The sequence below is a fragment of the Acanthaster planci genome, linkage group LG20 (genome assembly GCF_054643075.1).
Source record: "Acanthaster planci isolate LZ-2023a linkage group LG20, COTS_SCS, whole genome shotgun sequence".
Classification (NCBI taxonomy): domain Eukaryota; kingdom Metazoa; phylum Echinodermata; class Asteroidea; order Valvatida; family Acanthasteridae; genus Acanthaster; species Acanthaster planci.
Window position 1 is genome coordinate 1,838,145 of NC_141796.1, and position 24,416 is coordinate 1,862,560.

The 24,416-nt window shown below is 43.7% G+C and overlaps 1 protein-coding gene across 3 annotated transcripts in view; it reads right to left on the reverse strand.

Moving 5' to 3' along the window:
* Window positions 1-24,416, reverse strand: part of LOC110975459 (immunoglobulin superfamily member 10-like) — a 42,490-nt gene that overhangs the window by 6,567 nt on the left and 11,507 nt on the right. Inside the window, exons 2-14 of one of the 3 annotated variants that reach the window (XM_022227978.2) lie at window positions 13,184-13,319; window positions 11,932-12,111; window positions 10,306-10,516; window positions 9,727-9,866; window positions 8,273-8,411; window positions 7,754-7,878; window positions 7,255-7,396; window positions 5,901-6,064; window positions 4,076-4,200; window positions 2,939-3,104; window positions 2,493-2,780; window positions 818-1,096; window positions 288-404 (exon numbers count right to left, since the gene is read on the reverse strand). In XM_022227978.2, coding sequence (XP_022083670.2) covers window positions 288-404; window positions 818-1,096; window positions 2,493-2,780; window positions 2,939-3,104; window positions 4,076-4,200; window positions 5,901-6,064; window positions 7,255-7,396; window positions 7,754-7,878; window positions 8,273-8,411; window positions 9,727-9,866; window positions 10,306-10,516; window positions 11,932-12,111; window positions 13,184-13,319 — 2,212 coding nt within the window. The remainder of the gene's footprint in view (window positions 1-287; window positions 405-817; window positions 1,097-2,492; window positions 2,781-2,938; window positions 3,105-4,075; window positions 4,201-5,900; window positions 6,065-7,254; window positions 7,397-7,753; window positions 7,879-8,272; window positions 8,412-9,726; window positions 9,867-10,305; window positions 10,517-11,931; window positions 12,112-13,183; window positions 13,320-24,416) is intronic. The other 2 variants (XM_022227979.2, XM_022227980.2) reach the window with 2 other exon arrangements.

Here is a 24,416-nt window from a genome sequence, read left to right on the forward strand (position 1 = left end):
TGCTCGGTCTGTCATCCTATGTGACCGCATCCCACAAAATGAGTCTCAAGGCCATTTCCTAAAGCAATTAATTTGCATTAGAAAGAGCAAACCATGAGATTTCTGTTTTGATATATCATTCAGTTAACAGCAGCCTGATGAAACCAATCAGCGTTATGTGGGTGAACAATGCCAATGGTTCATGTTGGTTTTCTCTGTGTAAAATTATTTTCAAGGTCGTTAAACTCAAAAGTGGCTCTATCAACTTGTGACTTGTTTGGTTAGGTTGCATCTAAACATATACAAACTTGGGCACGGTTGGCAGGATGCGTTCTCCATTCCAGGCGTCTTTGGTGGGTCTACTGATGATGTCTTGTTCAACATTGGGATGGAGACCTCATTATCTGTTGTGGGCGTGGCTGGTCCTTCCAACAAAAAAATTCCAGTACACTTCAAAGCTAGACTATCAAGGTTCATATTTCACTTTTGCAAATAGCAATCTGCTCTAAAGTTGATGTGACACTATTACACATGGACATCTCATCATTGGCAAGATTCAACGTAATCGAAAAAAACTTGTAGCAGTTAAGGTCACTGGTATTTCACACCATCATCTGCGAATCGGCACACTTTTCCTGCATGCCGCCAAGAGGATTTCACTCGAGATATTTCCGAGAATGGTGCGTCCGAATCATACACAATTTACGTCAACGGTGCTCAACAGGTTGCTGTGAAAACTTCTAAAAAGAATTCACACTTGGCACAAAAATCAAGGTAGTGATATAGAACAAGTAGGTTGAGGGCAAATTCTGCCCGGACCTTTCAGGGTTAAACTCACTTCGACTGATGTTGACCATGGCGATCGACGACACCACAAAGAACTCATTGTTGAGCAAGCAGCCGTACTTGCCCTCATGCTGTGACGTCATCTCCCTCACCGTCAACGCCCCGCCCTCGATGATGTAGGACGGCGACACGGTCACATTGATTGGCTTGTCGTTGAAGAACCACGTGACTTCAGGCTTAGGCTCGCCAGAGGCTGCACAGAAAAGGTTCAGTGCGCTGCCGTTCTCGACAGTGGTGTTGGTGAGGCCGTTTGTCAACTTCAAGCTTGGCTCTATTGATCCAGTAAACCGAACAAACTTTAATGGTCACGATTAAGAGTCTAAAATAACAAAACTTAAAGAACTTTACATAATTCTGTGAGCCTTCTGTGAGTTACATTTAAACAAAATCTCATGGATGTACACAGAGTTCTTAAATTCATCTGAATTAACAATTTGAATTCTCCATACTAAAGACACTAGTTGCTGTACCTCGTGATTCGGGGCAAGCTTTTGCTTAATAACATATGAGACGCCTTGCACCAATACACGGTTTTCAATGGATAAGAAGGGCACAAAGGAACCAGTCCATTCCAGAGATGGTGGTTGCTATGCAAAAGCTTGCCCCGAAACACGAGGTATAGCAACAGTGTCTTTAGTCTGGAGAATTAAAATTGTTATGTTTATGTGCAATCAGATAACTTAGTGTACCAGATTTTATTCAAATGTGCGTAACTCGCAAAAGGCTTATTTGGTCCCAAGATCAGTCTCCACCTTTGGTCAATCTCTTTTCAATTCCATTCACTGGTCAGTTCTTTTCTTCTACGAAAAAGTGTCGCCGCTCATATCACCAAAAAATATACCCGATTGGTTCACAACATTCAAAACACCTGCAATGACTGAACTAAAACGGCTGCGATGCTGTCTATTTGTCAAGATTAAGAGACTAAGACAACACAACTTAATTAACTTGTAATTCTACCAGGAGAGTCAGTCATAACACGGCCGGTTTCATGCAATGCACGTAAAGTTCCCATGAACTGGTTGAGGATCGTTAATCGCTTGTCACTCAATAAGGCAGTTCGATATTTCAACAGCACATGCTTAAAAGCGTTGGAGGCCATTCAAGAACAAGCCTGGTTGGCCCTGGATTGAATCAAGTCGGACTTATATTGCTCTTCCCCAGTCAGCCATCCCCTAAGCCTGTACGCACTACATGGTCGTTGTGCTCGGCCCGGCAGCTCGCATAACCTTTAAAAGCTGCCTCATTTGATAGGTTTTATTGTACAACGTGCGTCATACGTCACCAGTCAGTAAGTCCGACTTGACGGATAAGCCAATCGGACCCCCTCTTGCATATGAACGACATGATCCTGCATAATGAATACGGAATTTCCACCAATCAAAGTAGTCAGACAGACTCAGACAGATGCGCACTGTACACGTTTCAACCAGGATGACGTCAGGTACTTAATTCCGTTATGCATGTCTAGCCTTTTTGAAATACCAAACGGGACCTATCTCGAAGTTCCAACACTCACGAGCAGTATCTAAAATCACAACTGATGGACAAATTACTCAGGAGGGAGTTATTAAATTTAAAAATTAAAGTCATTCACTTAAATGAGTAAAACTTTGTTAGATGAACGTTGAAAATTACTTCAGCTTTTGACTTTTTTCGACTCTTACCAACGACGCGGAGTTCGCCTTTCACTCTCTTGATCCCGTTCACGTTAGCTGCCACGCAGCTGTAGGTGCCGGAATCTCGCAGATTCAGGTTCCTGACCTGCAACTCCTCCCCGCTCTCACTGACGGTGAACCGCGCATCCCGCAGCGTGTCGATGCTAAGGTCCTGCAGGAACCACGCCACCTGTGGCGCAGGATCTCCCGAGGCTTGGCAGGACATGCGCACATCGTCGCCCACGAAGGCGGTCTTGTTGGGCAAGGGGGCGGCAATTGTGGGCAACTGCCAATGCTCTGTGATAAGTGTAGGAGGAGGAGATCTTCAAAAATGTTGTAAAGCTGTAGTCAAAACTTAATCTAAACCACGGAAAATCTTTTCCCAACATCATTGGCTCCAGTAGGCACACGTCCAATTCTCAGCCATGATCAGAGTAACTAGGCCGGGAACTCACCTATGACTTGAAGTTTAGCACTAGCTGCTATGGCTCCGGCTTCGTTGGCTATCTCACAATGGTAGACGAACTCCTTATCGGCGGGCTGCACACCGGCGATTCGGAAGGAATTGGTATTGCTGTCGATGGAGAAACGCGGGTAGATGTCGAAAGGCATGCTGATATTCTGAATCGGAATGAAATCGAAAATAAAGTCGCTATTGGTGCTGAGACTTTTTCTTCGTCAATCACGCTTGAGAAGCTTAATCTGAAATATTTCATTCGAAAGCAAATAAGAATTCTTGCCACACAATGCTTAAGAAGCAAATAATTAACAAAATGCCTTTTTATATCTTCAAGTAGTAGTTCCCTCCTTGCAAAATTTTTCTAGGGAAGAAAAACACGATTGAAAGGTACATCATATCAATTTGACATTCAAAATCACTTTAGGCTGAAGTAATGCAGTCAGAGGAACGGCACTCTGCGCCCCGACCGTGACCAAGAGAGGGCGCAATTTTCCTGGCAATGGAGGCTCCTCTGGTAGGAACTGCCCTTTGTTGATTCACAAACAACTATGAAATGCACGCGTTACAGTCGCATCGCTAAGAACAAAATGAACACTCCCAACAGCACTGCTCTTTGCAAATGATGAAGGGTGTTTCTTCTCAAGGCCGATACAAGAGCCAAAAGCCAGACAGATTTCGTAAACAACACAGAAAAACTTTCAAAATTGAAATTTGGAAAGAGGTCATGTTCGCGCAAGTGTAAACTCCATGCTCAAGTTACTTTCGAAAGACGTCACCGGCAACCATCTTACCATGCCAAATACCAGGGGCGTTGGCTTGCATTCAATAACGTTACTGCTGTTGCCAATAACGATTTGGTTAACAGTAGCAAGCAATTGCTTTGAATTACCTTTGTAATTCGCATGGTAAGGTGGCCACTGGTGGCTTCAATATCAATGAAATATGTGGGCTGATTAGGGGCACTGCCAGTTGACTAGTTGAGGTTTAAACGGACACAATAGGAGGGCGCTATTTGGTTTTGGTGAAATTCTGGCATTTACTCCAAATTTACCCACTTTAAACGGTGCCCCCTAATGTACTGGTCTGCTACACTTCCATAAAAGCTAGTGGTGTTTGTGTGTTGAAGGCCTACCTCGCCGTTTTCGATACGCCACGTGACATTAAGTGGTTCAGTACCACGTGCATCGCATCGGAGAGTGACGTCATCACCTTCGGTAACCGTTTTACTAATCGGCTTTTCATTCCAACGAGGTGGCACTGGAGGCAAAGTAAACAAGGAAAAAGACCGCCATAATCTTACAACTGTAAATTTTCTTTCACGTCGTTTATAGTCAAGCTTACTTTCATCAGAGCAGTGCAGCTTTCTGTTTTGGTTTGTCTACTTGTTTCCAGTATATAACTGTAATCAAGAGGCGTGGTTCAGTGAGAGGAAACAGGAGTTTGGCACCCAGGAAAATGTCTTGTCTGCTAAAATGTAACAAGCAAAAAATCCCAAAAGTGCATCTAAACTATGTTTCCAAAGATGGGTTATTCCCCCCCCCCTCCAAATATACTACCGTCCCCGGAGAAATTGCATTTACAAAAATGTTCACATCGCTGAATTCACCAAAGCTACAGATTTTGGCACTGTGTTCTATGCTTTTTGGAGTATAGACTGCTTGAAAGTAAAGATGAACGAAAAGAAATTCAATTAACAGACGATATGTGGCGATTGTAAGCAGCAACATGATACAGCTGTGTATTTGAAAAGAACGATGATTTTTAAGAATCGACAGCCACCGCAAGACATCAGTTAAAGGTGGGGGATGACAGATTAAGATAAGATTGAAGTTCATACGAAAGTGCTGTGCTAAAAGAGAATTTCTTGATGAGGGTCACCACAGCTCACCAACTATGGAAGAAAAGACAGAGTGAATGATAGACAAGACAGGAAAGTTTCTTACAACCCGTCTCATGCTGAAGGATTGGTAAGTCCAAAGGGAACATTTGCTTTTCAGGGTTTGCTTGAAAGTGCACAGACTTTGTAAACAACAAACATTTGAAATGAAAGCCTGAACATAGATGCAAGGCAAGGCTGGATCCAGGTGGCCAACAGGGTCATTCCCCGCCCCGCTCAAAAAGGAGCCATTTTTTAAAATATAAATTATGAGAAAAGGGCAATTTTGGGGGCCTATTCCCTTCCTTCATGGGTGCGTAAAAAGCCCCGAAATGGTAGTCTCACCCCTGGCGAAGGCCAGAAGTCACATGAAAAAAATTTCCAAACTGTTCCCCCACCCCAACCTCACCCACCATAAAGTCAATTTGGCCCCAGAAAAGTTGAGTTCTGGATCCGCACTTGATGCAAGATGTTTGTGGAACATTCCACATTGCTGCGAAATTACAGAAATGTGTTTTCCTGCGTGAAAGATACGGTTTGCATGACCGGATCGGTCAGGTCTCGATGGACATGGAACAGATTACGGAAAAATGAAACAGTGATGATGGAAGCAAGGAAATACACATAAAAAATACACCAACTGAAAAAAAGTTGGAGATCCTGAAGATGACTTGAAATAACCAATGTTCCATGGTAAACAAATTGATCAATGCTGGCACACCACTACAGCATGATGGCAAACTACCAATTAATAATGGTAAAAAGAGACGGAAAATGAAATTACCAAACTCTCATGAAATATACAAAGGAAAGGGAAAAGGAGTGGAAAAAGCCAAAAGTCACTTTCTCCCTGAAAATTAAACGGTTTACATCTCATGAGATGGTAGTAATGAAATGATAGTGGAGCAACGAAAGCCACGACACTGGCAAACAAATGCAAAACACCCAGATGATGGAATAAAGTCAGAAGCAGCTGAAGAAGAGACTACTACAGCTCCTGCGCTATGTATGATGAGGTCACACGAAAGCGTGATGGCAGAGCGTGAACCAAAACGGCGATGAGGTTACCACACCGACGTACCGTTTACCATCAGACTAAACACACTGCTTTCGTTTCCCGTTGTGCCTTGGGTGACACACCTGTACTCGGATGTGTCGTTCGGCTGGAGGTCAGACAAGGTCAATTTTGACAGAACGTCTTTTGTGCCGTCCACGCTTGTCTCCATCATACCGTCCAAGGTTACTCTGGTGGGGTAAGAAACCATCCAAGCCAAACATTTCTAGTCTTCTCTACGACCCTGCATGTTTTCTTGAAACACCTTATAATAGTGGGGAAAAATTGCTTATACCGTAGACACTGCAATGTACGTAAAATAGTTTGGTCTCTATTCATCTTTCGGTCACAAGTCTACACAAAGATGACCTCAGACATATTTTAAGAAGCTTCGTTCAAAATTATAATCAATTCCCTGAAGCAGTATGACATCACCGGAGAACTTTGCGAATTGTTCGTGGCTCCACAATTCTTGCTATAATGCATTAAGGGATTTACTGTGCTATTTCACACGAGGGGATTTTTCATGTGGACAGAGTGATTTTTTAATTCTTGGTTTATTGGCTTCTATAAATCAGTACTTTCACAATTCATACAAGAAACCTAACTGTTGCTATGGGCATCAAGAGACTTTCTTCTTGGCTGATTTCTTTTTCCACTTCCTGTGTTTAAGGGGTTTTGTCTCTGAAAGTAATTCTGGTAATTCTGTTAATGTGTACGATATGATCATGCTTTTAATCAAATATTTCCAGATTGCAAAATGCCACAGGGTTCAAACCTACACCAAGTTAAAGCTTAAACCAATTCAATTGTGTATGTAACTCATTTTGACAAAAGTTCCACAATATTCATTTTTGTGGAGCCGGTCACATTTGAGCAGAATACACCAACTTCCCTGCAATATACGTTCTCTCTAAAATACAGTCTCATTCCGGCCCCATCTGTCTGTTGAGGCCTAGTCCTTCAGGACAGATAACTCAAACTCTTGTGTAGCTCACAAAATGTCACTCGCACATGAGCGGGTGGCCGGTGCATTTTGTACGGAATTTTGCATCCTCGAGAAGATAATGTTATCACCTCTGATTGAAACCTGCTCTAATCTCCATGGTAACCAATAATCTGATATGCCCCATAGCCTCACTGACCGATGGCCTCCGACACGAAATTTTTCCAGCCCCTCCAATCTTCTACAACTGTTTCGCTGAACACCCAATCTCTTGATTGAAAATCACATACAATCATCTTGTACATTAAACCTCAGTCCTGCTGTTTAGGATCATTTGTAATGTATACTCATTTCATGCTAACAAAACCTCACTAACACAAGCCGTGTAAAAGAGGCCTCTAACTTTCTCGCCGTTCCTCGCGCGCTGTGTTATACCTGTCCTCGGGCAGATCGCCTCCAATCCTCTCCCAATGTATGCTCGGCAGAGGGAACCCCGATGCGGCGCAGGACCAGGTGACCGCCTCCCCTAAGTTGCCCGTCATGTTTCTCGTCGGGGGTTGGTATAATGTGAGAGGCACTGCATAGCGGACGTGATTGAAATGTTGAACCTCATCATCAGATGATGTTAAGTACCGAGACCACAAACTTCTTCTGCGAGCAAACCTTCCATACTGCTCAAAAGAGAACTTCGAATAACAGACCTAACCAAGTGATGTCTTTCAAACTTTGTCAAAACCCTTCCCAATTTTAAGAGTTACTGTATTGCTAAATTGTACAGTGCTAAGTTCAGTTGGTGTGACGATGCAATTAATACCATTGAAAGGTGGTGCTCTGAAATGAAATCAATGAGAACGCTGCATTACTGGTAACGCAACAATGCAAGTCTTGCCCACGGACAAGGGGAACAGCGACATGCATGGCTTGCAAGACTTACCGAGCACTCGGACGTGCACCATTTGAGTGGTGGATCCCAGTGAATTGGTGGCCTTGCAGTAATAGATCCCTGCATCGGAGGTACTGGCTGATTCCTGGCTCAAGAGGGCCGTACTCTCGCTCCGCCTTCAGCAGTAAGAATATAACACAAGAAGAAAGGTGATACCAAGAGTAAGTCACATAGAGGCTTTGCGTGGTAGCCATCTTACCGGGCAGTTCTTTTGTTCTGCAGGGAAACCTCCTTTGTGCATATCTTGTGGAACAAAAGCATGGCCTGCAACATGGCAGCCATGAAAACCATCTATACTATATGTAACACTCTACTCTATCACGCAACTGCTGCGCATGTTCAAATGACTACAAAGGTATGTTTTAAGGAGTGTGTACATGACTCTGTTGAAATAAAAGCTGAGTTTTTAAAAAATGAAAAAATAAGTTCTAAGAATTTGCTCAAATGGTATTTTGATAGCTTATCTATACTTGATGAAGTGTTTGCAGGAGAAGTTTACGATATTTTCACCTCATGAGGACCCGCTTGCCGTCCTTACGCTCCCATGTTACTCTAGGTTGTGGCGACCCCGTGGCCTGGCAAATCAACTCAAAGGGATCTCCTCTGTTGAGGGTCATGTTTAGCGGCATCTGCGTAATCTGGGGACGGGCTTCAAGGAGAAACACGGGAAATACACTATTTGCCTTTGTCCAATGACTCTGTTAGATCACTTATTATTTCATCTGATGAGATGGTTGTGTTGATCGACCCAGTGTCAAAGTAAATTAAACTGAAATAATTCTCAGAGTGCTGGTGTGGATTGCAGAATGTGAAATCGTCGAACCCTGGTGGGTTGGAAATGTTGGTCACCCTACAAGAGCCTGGTGTCAGATTTTTTGCCCCCTTGGGTAGGATTGTAGGTCCTCTTGGGTCAAAGTGATGTCCCACTCGTGGGCCAGACTATTGATTCCTCATAAGTAGTGTTGTATTCCAGCGGCATCACAAGTCCCTGTAAGTCCCTGCAAGTCCCTGTAAGTCCCTGCAAGTCCCTGCATGTCCCTGCAAGTCCATGCAAGTCCCCGCAAGTCCCTGCAAGTCCCTGCATGTCCCTGCAAGTCCCCGCAAGTCCCTGTGGGTCCCTGCAAGTCCATGCAAGTCCCTGTAAGTCCCTGCAAGTCCCTGCAAGTCCCTGTAAGTCCCTGCAAGTCCCTGTAAGTCCCTGCAAGTCCCTGCATGTCCCTGCAAGTCCCCGCAAGTCCCTGTGGGTCCCTGCAAGTCCATGCAAGTCCCTGTAAGTCCCTGCAAGTCCCTGCAAGTCCCTGTAAGTCCCTGCAAGTCCCTGCATGTCCCTGCAAGTCCATGCAAGTCCCTGTAAGTCCCTGTAAGTCCCGGCAAGTCCATCACAAGTTATCAGTCTTAAGCCAATGCACAAGCTATTCAAATGAGCTGTGACAAAAGCATTCATTGTCATTAGTCACCCTGTAGTGCTTATGACTGGCCTTGTGACTGGACTTGCAAAGGGACTTGTGATGGACTCAAATACAATATTGCTCATAAGCAAGACAATCTATTCCTTTCACTGGGCCAAATGTTGACCTCTATGACTGAGCTTAGAATTCCGGATTCTTATGGGTCAGAATCTTGATCCCTCGTGGGGTCAGACTGATAACATCCAGTGGATCGACTGTACCCCTCTTGATTGACTTTACTTTAATTCCCAAATGGGTCAGACTATTGTTTCCCTGTGGGTCAGACTTCTGTTCTCACACGAGTCAGACTTTTGACCCCTTCTGGCTCATAAACCTACGACTCCCGTGGGTGAAACTTTATTCTCACGTGGGGTCAGATATACCATTGAATCCTAAAAATGTATCAGACGTTTGATCTCAGAAAGGTCAGACTTTTTATTACAACAAGGGCCACTATCTGTTGACCCTGGTCAGATTGTTGACCCCGCTGGATCAAGTAACAGTTATCAGCCTTACCCATGACTGTGATCTTGGCCGAAGCCTCAGCGACTCCAGCATCATTCTCCGCCATGCACTGATAGAAGCCAGAGTCCTGGCTAGTGAGGTTGTGGAGGACCAAGATGGCCTCGCTGTTCACCACCATCTCGCTGACTATTCTGATGGTCAAAGGTCATAACAAAGGTCATGTCAGTGCTCCTGGAAGCGATCACAGAACATGTCACAATGAAAGTTACGGCTAAATCACATCTGATATCTGTGATTTATCATATGCAGGTTATTGCACGTAAAGTGAACCTGTCACAGACATCTTTCCTGGCACCCTCAATTTTGTTTCCAGACAATCTAAGCTTTCTCATTCATTAACAAATGTTGATTATCCACATCAAAGTTACTGGAATTTGTAATTGGTATAAAGTTGATTAAAACTACGTAAGTTACGGTCTGATTGATTTGGAAAGGTCGTAACATGGTCTTCTCAAATCCCCTTGACTAGTTAACTACAACTATAATTGTGAATCCTCTCATGGGCAGGAGCAAAGTCTAATGATGGGATCATGCTAAACATGTTTGCAAGTTGGCACCAATTTTGCTCACTTTTGCTCTGGCATAGCGCCATCAACTCGCGACCAGGTGTACTCCAGGGCGCCCTCGGCGTGACACTTTAGAGTGACCCCCTGACCCTCAGCGATCATGCTGTCTTGCGGGAAACCATCGATGACTGGAACCTGTGACACGGTGATGGTGGTCGTGGTCCCCGCCACTGTCGTGGTGTCCATCTGCTTGTCCGCAGTCGTGGTCAACTCATCTGAATATTCATTGCAAAGTATGGCAGTCAAAGGTCAAAACCCCAAGGGAACATTTCATTTTGAACCAAAAAGGTGCAGACTTGCTTGTTTAAAAGTCAGAAATCTTATGGAAGCATTGGAGTTGGAAGAAATTGAAATGTTTAGAAAAACATGAAAGGAATAGATTGCTTTGGAATAACAATCAAGCTCACTTCTGACAAAAAAGGCTTACACTAAATACTTTCATGAGTATCTTCAATTTTTCGCAGGACATGAAAACAAAAGCTGACGTAGCAAAGGTTTCAATAACCAATGCACCTCAAAACAGTTTTATGAACACCATGTGATACCTGTAGAGGCTTTGCATGGCAGCCATCTTGCTGGGCAGCTCTTCTGTTACCCCGTGGAATAAAAGCACTGGCCTGCAAGACGGCGGCCATGCAAATCCTCTATATAAACAAGTAGGTGGAGACTTCTTGACTGCTGTGGCACTGCACTCGCATGCACATTCTCCTTGACGCACACGTACGTTTGGCAAAATACGATACCCCATCGGTCGAAGTGGCACGTGGCATACCACAGTGTTGCATTTGAATGCATCACAAGTCCCTGCAAGTCCTTGTGAGTCCATCTTGAAGTCCATCACAGGTCTGTTCCTTGCTCTATGTTCAGTCTTAAGCTAATTAATTCACAAGATATTCAAATGAGCTGCGACAAAAGCATTCTTTTGTCATTGTTCACTCTGTTACTTATGACTGGTCTTGTGACGGGACCTGTGAAAGGACTTGTGATGGACTCGAGTACAATACAACCTGTCAACGAGTGCTGTGCCTCGTACCGTGCCGCAGTGCCAATTTCACCACAGGACAGCACACCAATTCAGAAGTGCAGGCAAAATCAGAGAGAGAAAACTGAATATTTTGTTTCTTGTCAAGAACTTTCAGACAATAAAGCATGACGCAGTAACTGTGTTACTGCTGCCGCTTACTCAGTTGTAATCATGTAAGATTGAAGTTAGTGGGGAGAACATTACCAATTAGTCATGGGGAACCATGCATTTTGAACCATGCCCTAGACGCAGTGAATTTGTTAGCAAAGATTGCTGGGGATTTCATGCAGCAAACATAGGCGTCACAAATACTTGAAGGTTTGATTTGGTGAAAAGTGCACATTTAAAATTGGATTTGAAGGATTTGCTGAAGCAGGTATGTCGGTCATGTGCAATGTTCCTTGGCAACCGTTACTGTTTTGTCAGACTTAGGAAGATGCACAGAGTGAAATGTGATGGTGTGAATAATCGATGGCATCATGGATGACTGCATTAACTGTGACAGAAGAGTGCAGTGTCGCCATGGACGCGTGTGCTGGATGGAACCGTGGTGGTGAAAAAAAAAGATGCGGCGATGACGTCATGAACACGTACAACCCTTATCACCTGTCTCCTCTAGACCCATGCCGCAAGTCCGCAGGCACTCCTCCTTGGACGAGAAGCGGTTTTGGTTACCAAAGCAACCGCCGTACGTGAACGGCTGACAGGTCTGCGCGCCCGTGTCGAAGTACCAGAAGGGATAGTAGGTCCGGCAAGGGCCCACGTCCTTATGGAGGCTACAGTACTCTGAGGAAAGGAAACCGGGGAACAAACAAAACGGATGCAAACAAACAAACTTGGGGAAGGTGAGGTGAGCAGTTCTGAGTTAGTAAAACGCAAACGTCAAGCACACAATTACACCAAAACTGGCACCCGGTCATTTCCATTGGAAGCATGTGACTTCCCGCTGCGGTCATCAAGCTTATTCTCAGGTAGATCGCAGTATGTGAGATCCTGAACATTTGTACATATCTTCCAAGATGCAGGATCATTCCCCAAATCACAAAACCCATGCATCTACACAACAGATTTCTCTGAAACAACATGCTATTTTTTTTCCTCTTTTGGGGAAAGGACGGGGGAGGATCTGAGATCGGGTCTGGGTCAAATTACAACCTGGGTTATGCTCATAGTGGGACACTTTTGGAGTGATTAAAATCATGCCAAATCGCACACAAAAACGGGCAGGATTACAGGGGACCAACTGGGGAGAGCTAGGCCATTGCATTGGCTTCAAGAGGGTTTTTATAAAATATCACGTCAGATGTTTGAGTTAGCAGAGTTCGAGTGATCCAACGGAAGACCTAGGTACACTGTATATGTCCTGCAGATCTGGCTTGGGCCATTTTTGCCCATGGTACGACTTTAGTAGATGACAGAGTGGGAACATTACTGTATTCGGCTTTAAGAGCCAAATGTAGTCTAGGCCCTAAGCCCTTTTGCATTAGATTAAGATCTTAGGAACAGAGTAACACATCGTCGAGGCTCAAGTCCGATGGCTTAAGATCAGAAAGAGACTTTCACTTGGAGTCTGAAGTTCCAAGTCAGAATTAGGAACCTGAATATCTGTGATGAAAAACGCCCATTTCCCTTATTTCTTTCCTCCTTGCTACATTTTTAGAAGAATATCATAAGATAACACGGAAAAATGGCAGCCACTGATATGGATTAAAAAAAGAGCTACGAATTTCTTATTGCACCCCCTAACAATGAGTCCAAACTAATATCTTTTTGATGAGTTGCAAGACGTCACTGGCAGTACGGATGGGGTTAAAACTAGCATTGTATTTGTAAAGCCACTATCTGGTTTCTATGTTACCTGGCCTGGGCGGTTCATAATTGATGCATCTGCTTCGCTTCTCTTCCCGCCGAGGCTCGGGCAAGTTCTCGCAGGCCAGCTCAGCGGGCCAGGCAAAGCCGTGGTCATTCAGGGTCGATTCGCAGTCACGCCGGGCCTGCAAAAAAAGAGAGAGCTTTTTACATTAAACTCTTCAAGACAAACAAACCTGCTGCTTTTTATTTTTGGATCAAAATAGCAGAACTAAAATAACTTCAGAATTCTGAAACAGCAGAATAAAGCTAAATGTTCAGATTGCACTCCATATCATCCAATTAGCCCTACAGCTGGGGTCTGTTCTTCTGACGTCACAGTCCTGTTTTTGGCTGCTACTTTAGTTGGTCGTGGGTACATTCAAAAGTCAAAGAGCACTTCACAAAGTGTTAACAATCCCACGAAGCTATCAGAACACCTATATACTACTAAATACTAAACAAAAATACAACCCTCTTTAAAATTAATGGGACAAGTGTCAGTTTTGAAGGAGTTTGAGGTAAAATCGAAAACCAGCCCAAAAGGTGACATTTCTGTAGTCTTTGGCCACCCATACAAGTTGTAGGCAAAACAAGAGTGGCCTATAGCTCCCCAGTAGCATGAGGGGGCAACTGCCCCGTGGGAACTATTACAACCCCTAACCCCTCCCCCTGCGAAAAGCCTAGCTACAAAGCCAACGTCGATCACCAACTTCCCTAACAAGTGGGAACTCCCCCCCCCCGAAGAGCTTTGCTACGCAGCGGCTCTCATGCAGATCACATAGTCTTATCTTATTTTATAGAAAGAACTTAGGCTGAATAGTTCCTTTTATATCCCTTCAATATCACAGAGAATAATCAACAACCATCAACCAGCTACTCCACCACCGGTACCAAAGCAGGGTGTTGTTTTCTCGTTACAGAAACAGAATTGCGTTCCAATAAAGTCAAAAGAAAATTGACTACGAGGACACAATTAATGGTCATAGTTGTAATGAAAACATTCAACTGTTTTCATTTTCAAATTTCATCATCCCAATTTGACATAAGCTATTGTCACTAGGTGAAGTTTGCGGTGACTATCAATTTGCCGTACAAATCTTGCCAGTAAAAACTGCGACTTGTGCGCGACTGTCGACGGCAGGTTTGTGCATGTAGATCGAGGTCAGCACATGTAGATTCGATTAGACAACAAAAGTGGTTTCTCCAAGGTTAGTTTGCCAATTTGTGACCGGAATTCGAACCGCGACCCAGGCCTCGCCCAACCGTGAAATATTAAGGATTAGAATTCGTCTAGCCAATTACAGTAAAAAAAAAGAACCTGACGGGCGTGTACTATATACTTCCAACTGGATGCGTCACAGTTTGCTTGTCAAACTTAAACACCTGCACGACGCCCGTTCGTCTCCAAATCATGAATCATGAAAAATATGATTTGTGGATTATTGAATATGCTTGGACGAGGGGCCAAATTTAATGGTCCCTACAACTGAATTAACTCCACCGGGATGACCGGTCCCCTGGTGTGGCGTGTGGGGCCTGCTTGTATGGCCATAACACCAAAAAATGCATTTTGCACCTGGCGCGAGACCTTGACTTTGCGGGCACCGAAGGGTCCACCGTGGCCAATTTGCACCGCGTCCCTGGGGTAGCTCTCCTCCACGGAAATCTCGTCCCCCAAGCCCCACCTGATGAGAGGGCCAGTTGATGAGCTCGAAAGGGAGGTCACCGCATGCAAGACACCCTGAGTGGCATTCCCAAATTAAAGTGTTTACTCCGAATAATAATCACGACTATTCACTTCGAAGGGAAAAAGTTGATTGGATTTCAGCTGCGACTTTGCCAGGACTGCAGATATGTTTTGCCCCCAACGTTTCGATCAAAATATGCTTGTCTATACTTTCACAGTTCAAGCTTACACCCGGCTGCCCTGCAACAAAGACGAGGTTATTAACAATCTGCATTATATACCAGGCATATAAATCTTTTTAATTATCGCTTCAAAATCGACAAAAAGGCCAAGAAGTCGATGTATACCCTTATTGCTATCTTAGTCTACTGGAGGCATCAAGCTGAGGTTGTGTACTTTGACAAATTACAGCTTGTCAATTTGACATGATGGAACAAGTACCATGTGACGGCAAAAGTATCTGACGATGAAAGACTATCTTGTCAAAGGGCGAGCTATGTCATGTCATTTTTAGGCGCCCTTTGAACTTTGCCAAAGCGACAAGTTTCTGGTTAAAGGCAGACGATCAATCATGCCTGGATTCAAGAGGCTAGCCAAAGCGGAGTTTTAAAAAATAATCATAATTTGTACTGCCTTTATCTTGTTGGCCAAATTTTCCCCCAAAATACAAAACTTACCCCCCCCATTAACATCTTAAAAGTTCCTGAATCAACCATTGACAGACAATCACTCTAGTTTTTGTTAAAGCCCACTGTCTAACACTTCAAATGGTTCTTCTTTTACACTTTATGATCAAGTCGGGTCATCTTTTTTATTTGAAGCTCTTTCCAACCATCACCACACGGTAGTTATTATTTTAATATCAAACGGAGATGCAATCGAAACCAAACCTCTTCGTAAAACCTAAACACTGCAGCCGAGTCACGTTGTTGCTATACAAGTAAGGTCATACGGAGGTCAGATATTCGTCATTCCTGTAATTATAGTAATATCGAAGAATCGAGAATCGAGAAACCGAACCCCAACCTTGTCAACCTCTATTACGCTAGCTCAGAGATTAATACAAACCAGATTTTCATATGCGCACAGCATTTAATACCTGACAAGATTTAGACACGGGATCGTGCATCACTACCAAATATGGTTTCGATTGGCCGCAAAAGAGGAGAATAGTGTCGATCCTCTTGGCACAGCTGGGATCGACTTGAGAGACTTGAGCGTGACTCCATTCTGTGAAAGTTATTTTTGCCGTTCCCTACTAATGACATTTCAGATATAAAGCGAAGTTGAGACATCAATTGTCCCCACAAACCCCCCGCAGTCCATCACAAGGCCATCACAAGTCGTTCGCCAAAACGTTTTTACAACACAAGGTCCAAAAACTGAATTTGACCTTTCCCCGTGAAGTGTTCTTCACAACACCTGATAGCCAGGTGAAGACCTTTGACGTTTCTGTTGTTTTAGTTTCAATTTTGGTTTTGCTTTTCTCTTTTTTTATTATGTCTTGTTTCCAGATGCTTCATTTCTAAGCAAGGTTCGTTTTCTATGCAACTTTATTTACCTTCTTTAAAAGCCAGTAAAAAAACATTTAAAGGCACGCGGTTCAAAACAGTGGTTTGGAGATCCCTACAACACTAAACATTTTGTAAGCAAAAACAAAAAAAACACTATCACAATTTGTAGATGATCGACAGGTCGATGATTTGCACACCTGGTGACGTCGTGGTGAGATCACGACCGTTGCTTCGGGCACGCTTAATAGCACTACATGACCCAGAACAGACTGCCAATTTCGATCATATTACTTCATACTTCACTTTACCATCGTGAAGTCAATATGCTTCGACCGTTCCCAGGTTGGCCCACAAAAACTCGCAGGCTGTTTACAAAACCAACAAAGCGTGTTATCTTAATGTTCGACTCGGCGCTCCATATGCGCCGATAACTATGTCCGAAATGCCAATAGTTTGCACGTGCGACAACATTTCTGCATCAACTGTACAACAGCGGCCGTTTTCTTCGTTTCGGTTATTGATGGATATAAGGAGTAGACCATTATTTCCAGACATGGCAGCTAGTCATTTTTTGCAAGTCCAAGTCAAGTCACAAGTCAGCTTTTGCAAGTCCAAGTCAAGTCACAAGTCAGTTTTTGCAAGTCCAAGTCGAGTCACAAGTCAGTTTTTGCAAGTCCAAGTCAAGTCACAAGTCAGTTTTGCTAGTCCAAGTCAAGTCACAAGTCAGTTTTGCTGGTCCAAGTCAAGTCACAAGTCAGTTTTTGCAAGTCCAAGTCAAGTCACAAGTTAAAGCTGGCAGTTACAAGTCAATCACAACAGACACTTGAATCGGAGCAAGTCGAGTAACTCGTCGCCACAAACAGCCATTTTCGGTGAAACATAAGTAACGGTTCAAAGTTCAATGCTCGGTAGATCGGATGTCAAAACCACGAATGTCAGTCGAATATCAATGGCAAATTCAATGTGGACTTTATCATTAACGTAAGGGCAGCGCCAGCAGGCCTATTGTTTTGTTGAGTTGCGTCTCTCTGAACTTTGAATGAAGATCGATTATAACCATGTTCGTTTCGAAAACTATGCTGTGTTCGTCCAGACGAATTTCCACTGCATAAAGATTCAAGAAAAAAAGCTTCGCAGGTTATCGGAGAATTCATGAAATATTCATGAATGGAATGTAGCTGGCTCCTTCGAAAACCTAAAAAACAAATAAGTAACTATACACATTTTTACATATAATACAAAATCATACCGCAAACTATTTTCTCTTTCCGAGGATGTATATCAGTATCTCTCAGAGGGGTTCTGATCAACACTTAAAATTATTTTGGAAAGTTCTCTGACAAAATTCACAGGAATTTCTCATCTGTGGCAGATTCACTCGACCGCACATACACTGGACTGCTCACGCGCAGTAAGTGCTACGCGCTCGTCACTAACATCCTGGTGAAACTAAAGATCTTTTGCAAAATTCTCATGCGTGAAAATCCACTCACTGCTTTGAAATGGGTCAAGTTAATAAGTTTACCTTTGACAAGGGGGGTTTTGCAAGGGAACGATGAATCGAAGCAAGTCGCGTGTGTCTGTTTACAGAGAGCGCATTCATTTCGACAAAGACACATTTCTCTGTTATGTCTGTCAGAAATTGATGGCACAGAAATCCAACACACAAAGGATCCCAGACGATATAATGGAGACGACCTACAGTTGCCAGCAGCAAAAATTTATGTTATGTGTCTGGGTAAATCTCGTTGCCTTTTTGCCTCCTTTGTTCCCCGCACAGTCAGAGTTTAAAAAAAAAGCAACACACTTCAAAGGTGTAGTGTTGTGACTAAATAGATTAACAGCTTTGCTCTATTAATGGCAAGCCTTCTTCGCCGCCTCATTCTAGCTCGTCCTGAGTCATCCCATTTCCCCTTTGACTGAGTTCGACAGCACGAATCGGTATTCGAAAATATGAAAGAATCGACGAGAAAGCCCACATCTTTCATTTTCACAAGTTTCTTCACAATGGGGTAAAGTTCAAGTAACTCTTGTCCCGCAGGCTGTTTCACAATATGAATCGAAGTGTACCCCTGAAATGATGGGCTCATGTCCCTACGCAGAGTTCAAGTCGACTTTTCTGGGGATAGAATTCGTGACTCCTGAATCACCCTAACACCTCAAATGGTTTGGGGACTCTTAAACTTAAAGGCAGGATAGATATTGGAATTCGGTCTGCTTGCTTGTTTCAAGGTTGGGGCTTCCTCGGTCACGCTTCCGCGAATCGGTCAAATGCTTCTCGTCCGGTACTGTTCATGGGCCGTTTTCCAATACTCAACTTCGTCTCCGTCTCAGGCTTCGTTCCCAAAACCAATTATCGATTGTGAGCCTGAAGCGTTTAAATTACATCGGATTACTGTAATTGTAGGCTTTCTTGCATCTTATTTGATGTTCTGTGGCACTATTAGACTAATTACTGAGCTTACAGCTTTAAAGTCAACTAGTAAAAAACAGTTGAAGCCTGAGACGGAGCCGAAGTTGAGTATTGGAAAACGACCAATGACAACTTTTTAAGAGCGAACCACATTTTTTTTTCATTTCTTTCTCGTAGTGGCATCAAGAATTTTTCGTGGGCATGCTCAAATGCATCGTTAATTGCAACGGTGTCCTCTGAAAATTGGAAACCGTACAGCCATTTCAGACAAGGCTTGAAATCAAAGATGGCGGGCCGCAAAGGACTGTGGGAGAGGATTGTGACGCAGAGCGCAAAGGGGTCTGTATCTTTGCTGTTGCAAGCATGGAGAAGAGATGGGAGGAGTCTGCTGTGTACCTTTCTGGGGGAGGGAGCGACAAAGGGTCAAAGAGGAATGGGAATCAATCTACATAATGATGTACTTGGCGGGATTCGAACCCCAGGTCACGAAGGCGAATGAGCTGATGTCAACCCTCCCACCACTGAGTCATGTTGCACAATCTTGGAAGACAAGGAAATCGGCCGCCCTCCTAAAGGGGACTCAACTTGGGTTGGGGCACCACGCCAAAGTGCGCAGTAAAGGGTCACGGCCGTCGAACTTCAGCCCATCGGGGGTGCCATGATAACCGAACACACACCAAATCTACCGCAGATATATCATTCCAGTTTGTTCTATTCAGACCTAGCACAGACAACGACCACATGCGGCCCAACAACTGATCCCTAAAGGCAAAAAGCGGGAACTATTATTATGACAGATCTCTTCTACAAAAATAGACAACCTGCATTCACATGGAAAAACCATTCATTTTGGGGTCCCCTGTGTTTAGGTAGACCTACATCGGTGTAGAAGAATTGCACGGGATTATCAGATCTGAGGGATCTAGATTTGGCGAAATTGTCGAGTAAGGAGATCTCAATCTCCATTTACGGCTGATCGTTTGTTTTCTTCTGACGGGCGGCAGACATCATTTCCCAATTGGACAGCAATCCTTCACGCTAGTTCGAGTTTATATTCTTTCTGGTTTCTGGGCAAATGGGGTACGATTCCATTTCATGGCTTTTTACTTCAAAAGAACTGGGTCCAACAGCAGCTTCAGCGACAATTTTACGACACTGCTGTCTCGACTCCATGAAAGTACCCAGACGAGTCACAAAAGAGGCTCCTTTACTGTCGCCTAGATGTCAAACTAGAAAGGATTCATTTTTTTAAAGAATGTGAAGGATAAATAGACCACGAAGTCATTCAAACTCAGTCAGAAAGCACTTATAGATTGAATATACGATCCCAGAATAGTCCTCCTAAAAAACCTCATCTGAAGAAAGGTTGTAATAATCTTTTTGATACAGTTCAGAGGAATATGATATTCGACGAAGTATGCTTTAACGGAACCAGGGAACAGAAACATTTTATAAATTTTTACTAAAAACCCTTGAAATTGCATCTTTGGGTTTCGATTAACCTTATTTTAAATTTTTGTTTTATAATTTTCACCCATTTTTGATGCTTTTTTGGTTTAATGCTAATGCTTTTGCATCTTCATGAGCAAAACTATGATGTCATCCAAAGCACTGAATCTCAATGTTGCACTGATTTGAGCACTGAAAATTTCTAGATTTTTTAACCACTGCCATGGCAGCTTTCATTTTCTTTGACAATTTATTGCTGTGTAAGTATATGGCAATAATCCAGCAAAAATCCTTTTCATAGAAATGTTGCCAGATAGCAAATTTGGGATTCACAAATTGAACATGAAAACATGCAACCTGAACCATGTTTTCCTGGATTTACATCAAAGCAAAAGCGCCCTCACTTGTCCAGAAATGCTTGGCCAATTTTTTAATGCTTGAAAAAGTGCACCGTTCAGTTCACATAACTCGAAAAAGATGTCCAACAGTCTTCATACATGGAAGAAGAGTACAGAGATACACAAAAAGCGATTCTAAGAAAAATTCATTTCCTTGCTCCTTTAATCATGTAACATTCAAGTAGTGGGACTTTCAAGCAGATAGGCAATATTTAACGACTTGGAATGTCGGCCTGGCGGCGCTTGATAAATAAATTAGCTCTCAACACAGTGTAACCACTCTCTGTGCAGATCCATTCTTCTAACTTCCCCCAGAATCCCGAGAGCGCAAACTTGTAAACAAACCACGTCTGCCCTTGGCCACGAGCAAAAGTTCAAAGTTGTTGGGAGAATGAGTAATGTTCAGAGACCAGGCACAGCAACCGTGTGATTGTCGATATGTCATATATGCGTTGCATGCACGTACCACGTCGATTCATTCCCTTCCCATATTTTGTCTACCACGTCCCTATTTGCGAATTCGTCACCTGCCAATCCTGGCGATAATTGCTGGAAAGGGCGCCGATTGATTTCCTTCACAAGAGTCTCTGACCGCCGGAATGCATCTATTGCGTTGTCTCCCTTCGACCCAAGAATTGAACGCTCCCGAATTTCTTCACATTCCGTCAACCGAAACCGACCCTTCGTTTCTCTTCACTCTTTTTTTTTCTCGAAAGAGTTTTCTTTGAATCGATAGCTCTGGCATTTGCGGCAAGTCTCAGATTTGACTAAAACGAATCCGAGGTCCGTTCCGTCCCTCCCCTGTCGGTTTTCCCGCGGGAGAACCTCGCCGCGTCGCTGTAATGCGCGCACCTCGTAAAATCACACGCGCTCCGTCTTTGGTTTCCCGCCAAAATAAAAAAAACCCGGCCCTCAACTTACTCGACTCTAATCACATCACTAACCCGACCCAGCAACCGCCCAGCAAGCTCGGCAAAATGGCCACCAGACACTCTACCACCGTCCAAGATTTTTTTTTATGCCACTCTGGAAAATTAAGACGATTTGGTGGATGAAAGAGACAAAATGTGGAGAGACACACGGATAAAGAGGCAATTACAGAACGAAATAAATGATAGTATCGGTTGACAAGCAAATCCGTTACTCAATCCGTGGGAACACGAACACTTGATAAGTTTCGTATTCGGTACCAAATCCTCATGCTTGATGGAGAGTAAATAACATCTCCAAGGTCCCAGGCACGTTTTCGAGACCCTCAACTACAATATTTATGTTTAAGCCATAACATTGAATTTTGTGTTTTGAATTACGGGACTTTTTCAAGGCTACGGCACATATAACAAAAACCGTGGGATAAATTCACATTCGAAGCAGGAGACTGCAGCACGAAACACTGTCAATCACCGAGGATTATTGGACACAACCAGAGCCCAATTTCGCGATATCTGACGAAGAGGACCGTAAGCAGTAAGCACGGCAAAATGCATAGTTACCCTGCAAGGAGGAAAAATTGCTTAACGTGGTGAAAAGACAATGGAAATATCTACGCGCGGGTAACTGTTAGCACAACCACCACGCCAAGCAGCGCCACGAAACAGTGCCCCCACCCCCGCTTTTCAAATTTTCATGGTCGGATAAGTCATCTCCCCACCTTTCCCCAGCCCCGCCCCTTCCCAAATTCCAGCACAGATTTACGCCACTGATGATACGATCATAACTACTGCGTAATGTTTCGTCTCAATGCTGTGAAAACGAAGCGTGACGGAAGGTACTTCCTTCGACATGATGGCATTCCATTCGTTTTCTGCCGCATCCACAGTCTGGGAACCAGAGTGAAACGATTCGAATTTTCTCTTCACTAATAAGAAAAATTTCTGTACAGTTCCATATCACAAAAGTTCTACACTAAAGCCGGGGAATCGACGCGCTGAGTTGAATTCTTGAAAGTGAATTCTGCAGTACCGTCCGTGGGCCTTTTAAAAAAGGAAAAAAAGATCGTCCTACTTCAATGTAAAATCTTTCGTCACAAAATACGCACATGCCATCAAGGCGCAGATCTGGAAGGGGGCCGCTCCGAGACAAAAAAGGTACAAAAAATGGGGAAAATAATGAACTAAATGTAAGGTGTACATTGTACAAAGGTAAGTGCACCGATACCGTTTTAAACGATGTAAGTTAGGTATGTTTCATTTTCGTTTCCGCTTGTCCACAAAACTGAGACATTAAAAAAAATCTCAGTCCGGGGCGGGGGTCAGGCCGGAGATTTTTCAGGATTTGTTTCCGGGACAAATTCCTGGATCTGTTCCTCCCATTTGCAAAAAAATCTCTAGATCATCCTGCTGATGATCAGAACCATTTTGAGTGATCTGAACCAGCAACATGAGTTGGAAATTTCGAAAGCGATGACGCATACATGACGAAAGGCCGATGGGAAATGAAATGTCAGTACACCTTATCTTGATCTCGTACGTTTGAATGAGAGTACGTCAGGAAGTCGACATTTGATTTGTGGTTTGGACAGTGAAATAGATCACTCCATTAGCCCACACGTTGTAGGACGTAATCAGAGAAGGCACCGCTCATAATTGTGGAAGGTCAAAGATCATTGAAATCGGCAAGGGATGTGTCCCGTTTCCGGTTTGAGGGGGCGCGTACGCACCACCCCCACTGCGACGCCCTTTTCTTAGGCTCAAAAAATATGAAGAGCTTGAAGCAAGGTGAGGCACTGACGCGTAAGCAATGCGCTCTGGCTCGTGTAAAAAATCACCAATGATGTGTCTCTTGATTCAACCACAATAAAGGTCGAACGAGTCCAGAGAAAATCGATTTAATCTGACGAGGTCGTTGCACCTCAAATCTGGCAGATTTTTAAGAGAGAGAAAAAAAGGGAGCGATCGGTTGATACTTTGACAGTCGTTGTGGAGCAGATTTTCGGTCCTGTTTTTGAATGCTCTCGGGGGCAGGTTCGATTTTCGGCTGAGTAGTAATTGCACAGCTTACTGTAAACCGCTTCCTTTGTCTGCCGACGTGTCGAGCAATCCGGTTGATTTCACCCGTGAAGCAATCTATCGACCATGCCAAGGCCGGCTTTTTGTGCTCCCTAAAAATTGGTTTCACGGCCTGTGCACGCCAAAACCAGACAGCATGAAGGAGTAAGAGCAAGACTTCGAGGGACACCGAAACTTGCCCATGCATGATCCAAAAACTGTTCCCACTTTTCTGAGATTATTAATCCTGATCCTGGTCTTTCTTTACGGCGCGAGAGATCTGCCCCAAATTAGAATATCCATAAAACTTCCATTGATTTTACCAGGAAAACGAATGGCCCCAATTTTTTTAATACCACTACAAATGAACAGTTCCGGTTTTCTCGGGTCAAGATTGAGACATTTATGGCGTCCTACTTCAGTAATTTGGCCGAGGTGGCTTTTCAAACAGAGTATTCCTTTCGCCACATAAATTTCTATTTTACGACTTAAACCGAGCGGTCCTTTTGTGTCTTTCGAAGATGCGCATGGTACAAAATGACCTTCAATTTTATGTCTTGTTAAAATGGAAAAGGAAAACGTCTTCCAGCCTGCTTGAAGATTACAATTCCGACAACACTTATTTGAACCTATAAATATATTATTCAGCAGCCAAGTCGCTTTTGAGTCGGTCGAGAAAGAGAATTCTATGATGTAGTATGACCATCCGTGGACCGATTGTATAATTCGCCGCCGGACGCAGATTTCCCCATAATGCGCACATTTACCCGTCTTTTGGGTCTGACAAAACGC